Below are 10,493 nucleotides of genomic sequence, written 5' to 3'. Positions count from 1 at the left end.
AGAACATAAGTAAAAAAAAAATCAATAAAAATTTGCAGTTAAGATTTCAATTAAAAATCTTTATGTCAAAATATCTGAAACTTGAGCATTATTAAAACCAAAATGTTGAAGCCCCAAGTTTACAGAGATCCAAGAATAATAGTCGCCGATCAAAATTTCATAAATCTTCAAAAGCGTGTCATATCATCCGCAACCACTAGTTATTAAGCAAGAATTTGGATATTTCATTGGCAGAAGGCAATTAGAAACAACTATAAAGGAGCCTACCCATCTCACAAAAGCCATGCTGATGGCAAACTAGCAGCTTCAGACAAAGCAGATCTCCATTTTCGCACTTTCTTTAAGTCATCTCTGAACCTATCTTCCAGAGCAGCCATGGCATCTCCAAAGCTGTTACTCTGATATTGAACATCCATCGGATTCACATTGTAAAATACGGGCATAACCAGTTGGTTCTTCTCCTTCTTACACCGAATGATGTGGGCGAGTTCATCGAGGCACCATGTGGAAGTTGCATAATTCCTAGAGAACACAATAATCGCGATTCTGGATTTCTCAATGGCCATAAGAAGCGTAGGTGAGATCCGCTCCCCTTTCCCAAGCTTCTTGTCGTCAATGAAGGCGTTGATTCCCTTCCGACGCAGAGCATCGTAGAGATGAACAGTGAAGGAGTGGCGAGTATCTTCGCCTCTGACACTGAGGAAAACGTCATATCTGTACTTGGATTTGCCGGCGAAGACAGCCGATGATGGTGCTGCCATTCGAATGGCCGTGGCTGCAACAATCACAGAATGCTAGCGAGTTATTGGGATTTGAATACTCAAACCTGGAAGAGAAATTTACACAAAAACGATGAATCAGCAAAGGCAGAGCAAGCCTTTGATGGTTTCCGTTTTTTGCTCAGGCAGGTGGGGAGAGCGTGATTTTTTTTTTTGGGACGCCCATGAGTGGAGGGATTGCAGCGTTGGATTTTCAGTTTGGAAAAAACTTGCCAACCTTGCAATTGCATCTTTGGAATTTTGCGTGATCTATTTAATTATCTGGGAAGTATTTAAAGTCATACCTACCGTTGGAATTCGAGTTTCCAGCGCGCCAGTAGGCGAGTTCATGAAATTGAAAAGAATCTTTCATGAAGCTTTCTACTCGGGTACCAAAGAAAATAATTTAATTCATGTTATTTCTCTAATTTATTAATTAATTTTTTCTAATTAATTTATTAATTGACATACTATCTCTTGTTCTTAATATAAGAGTTAAATAAATAATTTAGATAAATTAAAAAAAATTGGTTAAGCAAGTTAATTATAACAAATATGTGTTGATTTCCTTAAACTATGCTATTTTCTATCTTTAATGGAAAACCTTTACAATCAATACAATAAGAATATTTTAGAGAAAAAGTTATAAATTTTAGAAGACAAAATGAATTAAGATCTTATATTTAAAATTAAATACAATCTTTCAATTAGCTTTTATATTAATAAGCGGAAGTAGTATAATCTTATGCTATAGTATAAAAATATTTCAAATAAATCATGTCAATTTTGTTAGAATTGATTAATTTAGTTACCTTTGTTAATTAAGCAAGCATTATGTGATTGGAGGAATATTCATGATTGGATACTATTTTCTCTAAAAAATTATTTTTGCAGGTAGCGAAGGAAACTTGATTTTAGAATGAAAGGCAAGGAAAATTAGTTTTGGGCATGACAACCCCGGTTCACGCTCATTTTACTGCTAAGAAATGAGAACTAAGTTATTAAATATGTCTTAAATTGATAAAATATTTTAAATTTATTCTTATTAAAAAAATTTCTCTTTATATTTACAAAGTATTCTCACATTTATTCTTTTCTCTTATTCCAACAAAAATTAAGAATAAAATTAAAAAATTGTCCCTTCAAATGACTTATATTTACTACTCCCTCCGTTCCTTATTATAAGAGACATTTGATGCTTATGGCATGTTCCTATATATAAGAGATACTTAAAAGTTGTCTCTACTTTTTTGTGTTGATTTTCTATTTTATCCATATTTATTGTCTCCAACTCACACTCTCTCTCCCTTCCACTTCTCTTTCTTTTAATAATTTAATTGCTCTCTCTCATGCTCTCTCTCCTTATTAATGAATTTTTGGGAAGAAATTATACTTTTTATATATTGATTGTTCTTAACTAATTTTAACTGTTTTTTTTATCAATGTAAGTCGGTTATTCGTCTCTTATAATAAGGAACGGAGGGAGTACCAAATAATAAATAAAGGAGCGTTAAACACCAACAAGTGTTGGGGGAAGGAGTAATTGGCTGACATTCGATTTCCAAAGAATTAAAGTGCAATTATGCCTCTAATCTTTTCAATGATGCAATTTTGACTCTTTTTTTTTTGGGGAAATCACAAATAAAGACCCTCGAATTAGCAAAATCACTCTATAGTCACCTGAATATGCCAAATTACCATGAGGGACCTGGTCTCAAATTGTAATTATGAAATCAGGCTAAAAAGACAAAAGTGCCCTTATTCTCTTTCTTCCATCACCCCATCTCTTTCTCTTTCCTTCTTTTCTTTCCCTCTGTCTTCGTCATTCTCTCCCTCTTCATCTCCCTCCCTCTCTTCTTCCTTCTATTCCTCTCCCTCTCAAAAACATTCATCTCCTACCTATGCATTCATCAATATGATTAAGGTTGTAGCCATTCCCACCAATCTTTATTACAAAAAAAATGGTGACCCATCATTAATGCTAGTTGATGACTTTCGACTTTCATTTCCAGAGATGTTTTTGATATAGTGTTGTTCGATTGTCAAGAATACTGTCTTCTTTTTGTTTACTTGTACGTCAGGGAATCGATAATTTCCTCATTTGATTAGAGTTGCTGGTTGCTGTCAAAACACCTCTGGTTTTTTGTTATTTGACTTACTATTGTTGTAATTTTACTTAGTAGTGTTGTAACCACAGATTGGTTAGTTTGATCACAATAACATGGCATGACAATCTAAAAATGTTGGTATTTTGTTTATGGGCAGAGCAATATTAACATTTAGTATTTATAGTTGTAAATGGTATTAATATAGATCCATTTAATGTTCTGAAATTCATGACAAACCTCCTCACTAACTTATAATTTCACTTACCACAGTTGTTATTTGGCTTTCCACTCTTGTCAATTGATTTTCACAACTTGTCATCCGCCTTACTTAACTTGTCATAAATTACATATCAGAACTTGTTATCTGCTAAAGAAATATGAAAATTCTGTCATTTGAAAAGAGAAAATTAAATTTTTATGAATTGCTTATCATAAGTTGTCATTTTTCTTACTAAATTTGTCATTCGTCTTACTGAACTTGTCATTTGCCAAGGATGTTTAGTAAGGTATATGACAACTTCTGATAAGCAACTCATAGGAATTTAAGATTCTACGTTAAAATGACAATTTGTACAATTCCTTTGCAAATGACAAGTTTAATAAGACGAATGACAACTTCTGATAAGCATTTCATATGAATTTAATTTTCTCTTTTCAAGTGACAATTTCTAGATTTATTTAGCAGATGACAAGTTCTGATAAGCAATTTATGACAAGTTTAGTTAGGCAAATAACAATTTTAGTAAGGTAAATGACAACTTCTAATAAGCATTTTATACAAATTTAATTTTTTTGTTCAAATGATAGAATTTTTAGATTTTTTTAGTAGATGACAAGTTCAATAAGGCAAATGATAGAATTTTTGTGTTTTTGTCGTTGTATTTCTGTCACCACGTTTCTAATTAAGTGGACAACATTAAATAGCTCTATATTGTTACAATATAGAAATGATTAACAAAAAATGTTAACATTCCTCTGTACAATATAAAAAGACTCTAATTATCAGATTGTCATATGTTTCTATCATTGCATTGTTGTCATAATAGTTAAAAGTCTGCATTAACAACACTAGCATGCAAAATTACAACAATAGTGATTATTACATTCCCTCCAATATATTTAACTTCTCCTTCATCACTTGCTTCAAAATGTCCGCCAATGTGGATGTAATGTAACAAATTCTGTTTCTGTTACTGCATTTCTATCATCACAACAATGGTGATCGTTACATTCCCTTCAACACGTTTACTTCCAGATTTCTTTGGCGAGTGACAAGTTGAGTAAGACGAATGACAAGTATAGTAAGACGAATGACAACTTCTGATAAGCAATTCATAAAAATTAATTTTCTCTTTTCCAATGACAACATTTTCAGATTTCTTTAGCAGTGACAAGTTCTGATATGTAATTTATGACAAGTTGAGTAAGACGAATGACAAGTTATGAAAATTAATTGACAAGAGTAGAAAGCCAAATAATAACTGTGGTAAGTGAAATTATAAGTCAATGAGGAGGTCTGTCATGAATTTCAGAACATTAAATGGATCTACATTGATACCATTTACAACTATAAATACTAAATGTTAACATTGCTCTGCCCATAAACAAAATACCGACATTTTTAGATTGTCACGCCATGTTATTGTGATCAAACTAACCAATCTGTAGTTACAACACTACTAAGTAAAATTACAACAATAGTAAGTCAAATAACAAAAAACCAGAGGTGTTTTGACAGCAACCAGCAACTCTAAATCAAATGAGAAGATTATCGATTCCCTGATACAAGTAAACAAAAAGAAGACAGTATTCAACTAGATCATCTTCAAAATCTTTAAAATATTCAAACCAGCGAACCCTGTAGCTTCTATCAACAGCTTAAAGAACTCAGCCTTCTTCTTCTTTGCTAACAGAGAAAACGATCCATAAGGTTGATCGCCATTGTTCAACAAAAAGTTCGTAATCACTCCTTGTTTCAGAATTGCAGAAAATCGTCCCAAATCTTCCATTCCTCCGTCACCGACCACCTTCCTCTCTTCTCCCTGCTGATATCCTACGCAAGGAGTTCGAAAGCCCTCTTTGCCCCTCATGAGACCATTCGCCATGGAGGAGACCCAACGCAGATGCTGCTTCGACCCAAGGAAGAAAGAGAAAGAAGAAGAGAGGGAGAGGAAGTCCGAGGAGAAGGAAAGAAGAGGTCTCTCACTAATGTCTGCCTTCGTTATTGAATCTGAGTAATTGAAGGGTATTTTAGTCTTTTAGGTGTGATTTGCTAATTGCAATTTGAGACCGGGTCCCTCATGGTAATTTGACTTATTCAGGTGACCATAGAGTGATTTTGCTAATTCGAGGGTCTTTATTTGTGATTTCCTCTTTTTTTGTTGTACAATCTTACTCCGAAGATCAAGATTAAAATTGCATCTTAACCCATTCCCAAAAAACACACTTGCAGGTGGAAGAACCAACCTATGTGACGAGCTCTGTCTGGTGAAGAGTCACCCTATCTCAGAATGTCTAGGAAGAGAAGAGGCGTGCAGAGGGAAGCTGAAGTTTTAGAAATTCAAGAAAGAGTATTTACAAAAATTATAGAGAGCTAATAGTAAAGAAATCTCCAAAAATGCTTGCCCCTTGGATAGAGCGTCTTGTACCACGAACGAAAAACTTGGTGTCGTTTTCTTCTCCTACGATACATACAAGGCAGACAAAATTAATAATAAGCCAAAACCTCGAAATAAATAAACGACAACTTGCAGAAGAAAATAGAGGCTCACTTGGTCCCTTTCTTGGTGTTATCGAGTTTTCCTTTATCTGTAGCCTTAAAATGTCTCAAGAGCTTCTTCGCTGGTTCATTAAGAGGGGAACTTATGACTTTTCGTTTCAGTGAAGTTCTTGAAGCATTATTCATGAAAGCCCTGGGAGACACAAAACGAATATTCTCCATGCTTGTTTGCTGCTTATCAACATAAACTCCACTCTTAATTATGGAGATATTTGGCGAGTCACACATCACTTGTATATCCACATAATTCCAACCCAATTCTAGAAACTTACTAAGCTCCTCCAACTCTTCTTCATCAAAATAATTCTGGAGTAAATCAAATGAAATCACTTGACCTTGCTTACCAAAGAAAACCAACGCATCACATTCTCTACTTTGACCAAGAGCATAAGGAACATCGTGATTTGTCCATGACATTTTACGGTCATTAATTCTGATAAAAACTTGGAAGGTGAGACGACTCCTTTTTGCCTTAGCTTTGCCCGATTCAATTGCAATGACAAGAGCAGGGAAATTTTTCCCACGAACACCAAGAGACAATGTGTCTCCTTCACAGCAATAGTCGAACCAATCAGGAAATGTTGTTGCTGGCATAGTAAAGAAGGTTTTTGCCTGATTTATCGAAATACCAAACAGGACAGGCTTTTTCAGATTCGAGAATATCATATAAAATAATGCTTGAAATTTATGTTATTCATAGATAAGACATAACAAGGGGTATCCGGCAAAAAAAAAAATCAAGGGATAAAGTAACATTTGGCACCCTAATGTTGTTTTTGTGGTGCATCCTACACGTTTGATGTTATTTTCTAGTTGCATCCGATATCCTAATTTTATTTATGAATTAGGGTGTTAGATGCACCCAAAAAAAACAGGGATTAGTGTGCTGGAAACACACAAAAAAAAAAAAATAATAACATCAAGGTGCTAGATGCATCATAAATATGAGTTAGGTGTTAAATGCAACTTGAAAATAATATTAGGGTGTTGGATGCCGAAATATTATTAACCCACACTAATAAGAAGCTCTAATTATGACATGATTTCTAGTCGTTCATACCTGCAAAAGCTTTAAAATCCAACATGACAAATGAATATTATCAAAATAAAGGAAAATCAGAAAAACCTGAAACCATAAACGGCTTATTGACTCGGTTGTTAATGCTGTGCAATTCTCTGCCTTTATGTGGCGCAACCCCGATGGCAACTCTGGTATGTCTCTTAGTCTCTTACAATTATTTATTTCAAGCATCATTAGATCATCGCACTCTTTAATGCACTCAGGAAGTGATGCAAAATGATTTCCTGATAGATCCAAGTCTTGCAGATTCTGAAAACATTTCAGAGTATGGTAAACATCTTCATCCAATAGGCCGCAGTTTCCGAGATCCAAGCACTCTAGGTTAGTGCAACTGACAAATGGTTGGCTCTCTTGCAGTAGTTTCTTCAAAGATTTTCTACCATGAGATCGAAGGCCTCCCAGCATAAGTAAGCTAAGATTTTGTAGCGTGAATAAGCTATTTGGAAGCTCTTTCATAGCGCTACCATCTGCAAAAATACTTCCAAGTGCATCCGTATTTCCAACTATATTTGGGAAGTAGTCAAGACTCTTGCAATCAGTAAGAACGAGCATCTCAAGAGATGGCATGTTGATTTCACTTGGAAAGCTTTTAAGTTGGGTACATTTACCAACGTCTAATTTGATTAGCTTGCAAAGAAATCCCACTGAATCATGAACTTTGATCAAATTGCGACATTCGCGAAAGCTTAATGTTTTTAAGTTTTGAAAATGAGACATATCAGGTACTTCTGTTATAAATTCACACCGCGAGAAATTCATATGTGTCACATATTCAAACTTCTGCAAAAGAAAACCAACATTATTTAATTAATAACAGTTGTCAAGAAATATATTATCTTTTGAACAGAATATTCTAGCCTCCCTTTGATTTGTCTAATCTTATTCGTACTGAATCTTTAACAAATCTCCTTTGGATCGTGAAATAGTTGATGATTCTATAGAAGATAATAAAAAATTCAATGAGAGTTAAAAGTAATTTATTCTCGAATTCTTAGAAGAACATTATGGCTCAAGAAATTTGATCATCGAAAAAAGAGTGAATAAAGTACCTGGAATGGCGCTTCAAATCTGAAAAGACTTCTACATAACTTGAAGCAAACTAGTTTTGGAGGAGAAAAATCCGGCGGTAAAGTCATAGAAGGATATCCCTCCCAATCAAGCAATATCAAACTATTGGGAAGATACTTGGGACTTGTTAAGAATTGGGTATTTCGAACAATGAGAATACGAAGATTATCCATCTTCTCAAAGGCTAAACCATTCCACTTCACTTCTTCTTGTTCAGGTGGATCAAGTATTATTCCTTCAATATCATTTTCTCCCTACAAGTTCCAAAAAGTAATATAGTTAGATATTTGCCAAATTTGCACAGTTTATTGTATATAAGGAAATGGATAAATTTTCAATGCTTACTAAATCTTTACGCAGCACATTAAGAACATCTTTGTAATACCATAACCTGCTACGTCTACCAGGATTTGAGGGTGCCTCTTGCTCAACAATCTTTTTACCCATTTGTTGTATTAGATCATGCATCAGCAAGAGACCATTATCAGCAATAGTTATCAAAGATTTATCAACAAGAACCTCAATATAAAACCTTGTCCCATAGTAACAAGCTCCTAGTATTTCTTCAACCAATTCCAATGTCTCCGTTTTAAAGAAACAAGCAATGTCCAAGAAAACACGCTTAGCATCATCTTGTAAGCAATCATAGCTTACTTTCAATATCTCATATATTGTTGTTCTTGAGATTTTATAATATTGTGTCAATGTATATCTCCATTCCTCTAAGTCTTTGTGTGCCAAATTGGAGCCTATCAACTTTAAAGCCAAAGGAAGGCCACGTACATAATGTGTAATACCAATGGACATACTTTTGTATACTTTTGGAGGTTGGCTCTTTCGAAATGCATGACAACAAAAAAGCTCAAGAGAGTAACGCTCATTTAACTCCTTCATTTCATATGTCTTTGTAATATTGCATGCAATTAGTAATTGCTTGTTTCTTGTTGTTATAATGATCTTGCTTCCACCACCAAACCAATCACATCCTCCTGCAAGTTGTTCTAACTGTTCAACTTCTTCAACGTCATCAAGAACCAATAGAATCTTTTTGCGAGAGAGCCTATGTTTTATTTTTGATATTCCTTCGTCAACACTACAAAACTTAATCTTGTTTTCATCTAGAATTTCTGATAGTAGTGTTCGTTGAAGGCTAACAACACCTTGATATTTCTTTGATATTTCTCGAACATCAAACAAAAAACAAGCACCTTCAAAATTGTAGAAGACTGAATTATAGACAGCTTTTGCTAGGGTTGTTTTGCCAATCCCACCAATTCCATAAATTCCCAACATACAAACTCTATTTTCATCACTTTCATCCAAAAGTGACATCACTTCTTCTATACAAGGCTCAAGTCCGACGATGTAATCAACGTTATGGTAGCGCTTAGGAGGTAGCCTAGCATATGCATCTTCAACGATACTTTCAATAAATCCATCTTGGTATCTACAAAAGGAAAAGTTAATTTGTTTACTATGAAGATAATTATCCCACATATTATTCTGTTTATATTTCTATGATCTTTTAGCTCTCTATGATTTTAATCCCTTCACTCTATATGTCTAATTTTTTTTTATATTATAAGTATTTTTTATTTGAATTATATCATTTAAGTAAATCTAAGAGTAATAATGCAAAAACAAAAAAGCCAAATTATAGAACTATTTAAACTTCTAAATTGAAAATAAAAATTTTGAATATTAAACACAATTCATAATTATCATAGAACCTTTGAACTGCAAAAGCAAAAGCCACATATCAAAATTTCAAACGTTTTCAATAGCGTGCTAAGAGAGTGAGCCTTTAAGCAACAGTAAGATTGCTATCATGTGACTTGAAAGTCAAGGGTTTAAATCCTGAAAATAACCTCTCCCCTTGTGAGGGTAAGACTATGTACATCTATCCCTCCCCAGACCCCCAACCACTAATTAATTGTTTCAAAATTTGCTCAGTAGATGGCTTTCAGAAAAAAGTATAAGAAAACAAACCCATCTTTCAAAAGCCATGCTGATGACAAGCTAGCAGCTTCAAACAAAGCAGATCTCCATTTTCTAACTTTCTCCGTGTCATCTCTGAATCTTTCTCCAAGAACAGCCATGGCTTCCTCAAAGCTGTTTCTCTGATACTGAACATCCATCGGATCTACCTTGTAAAAGATGGGCATAACCAGCTGGTTCTTTTCCTCCTTACACCAAACGATGTGAGCAAGTTCCTCCAGGCACCAAGTGGAAGTAGCATAGTTCTTAGAGAACACAATAATGGAAATCCTGGATCTCTCAATGGCCTTAAGAAGCGAAGGTGAGATCTTTTCCCCTTTCCCAAGCTTCTTGTCATCAATGAAGGCGTTGATTCCCTTACGGTGCAAAGCATCGTAGAGAGGTACAGTGAAGATGTGGCGAGTATCTTCACCTCTGAAACTCAGGAAAACATCATATCGATACTTAGCTTCGCTGGTGAAGCTATGGGATGATGGTGAAGCCACTTGAATCGCCATGGCTGCAATAATCGCAGACTTGAAGTTAGGTGTTGAGATTTGAAAACTCAAACGAGAGAGAAACTTACATAGTTAACGTGGATTGTGCTTTCATATAAATATATATATTTATTAAATGGATCCAAATGGGAAGACGTTGGTACCTTGTTTTTGTTTGACTTTTGTATTTCTTGAAGCAACTGTTGACCCAAAAAAATAATGATG

At 34.5% G+C, this 10,493-nt stretch overlaps 3 protein-coding genes across 3 annotated transcripts; all 3 read right to left on the bottom strand.

The window, feature by feature from the left end:
• Positions 1-272: 272 nt before the first annotated feature.
• Positions 273-4,971, bottom strand: LOC114749427 (toll/interleukin-1 receptor-like protein). Its single transcript, XM_028937929.1, has 2 exons — positions 4,716-4,971; positions 273-775 (listed from the first exon to the last, which is right to left on the bottom strand). The coding sequence occupies exons 1-2, from the start codon at positions 4,969-4,971 to the stop codon at positions 273-275; spliced, it is 759 nt and encodes a 252-aa protein (XP_028793762.1).
• A 662-nt stretch (positions 4,972-5,633) lies between these two features.
• Positions 5,634-7,540, bottom strand: LOC114749426 (disease resistance protein TAO1-like). Its single transcript, XM_028937928.1, has 2 exons — positions 6,772-7,540; positions 5,634-6,257 (listed from the first exon to the last, which is right to left on the bottom strand). The coding sequence occupies exons 1-2, from the start codon at positions 7,483-7,485 to the stop codon at positions 5,634-5,636; spliced, it is 1,338 nt and encodes a 445-aa protein (XP_028793761.1). The 5' UTR covers positions 7,486-7,540.
• An 82-nt stretch (positions 7,541-7,622) lies between these two features.
• On the bottom strand, positions 7,623-10,330 carry LOC114749425 (TMV resistance protein N-like). The gene is made up of 4 exons (XM_028937927.1): positions 9,784-10,330; positions 8,140-9,241; positions 7,776-8,048; positions 7,623-7,661 (listed from the first exon to the last, which is right to left on the bottom strand). The coding sequence occupies exons 1-4, from the start codon at positions 10,287-10,289 to the stop codon at positions 7,623-7,625; spliced, it is 1,920 nt and encodes a 639-aa protein (XP_028793760.1). The 5' UTR covers positions 10,290-10,330.
• Between the last annotated feature and the right edge of the window lie 163 nt (positions 10,331-10,493).

Source organism: Neltuma alba, unplaced genomic scaffold (genome assembly GCF_004799145.2).
Source record: "Neltuma alba isolate B1F8T4 unplaced genomic scaffold, ASM479914v2 tig00006042_pilon, whole genome shotgun sequence".
NCBI lineage: Eukaryota > Viridiplantae > Streptophyta > Magnoliopsida > Fabales > Fabaceae > Neltuma > Neltuma alba.
The sequence above is the reverse complement of the archived record's forward strand: the minus strand, read 5'-3'. Positions and strand labels throughout refer to the sequence as shown.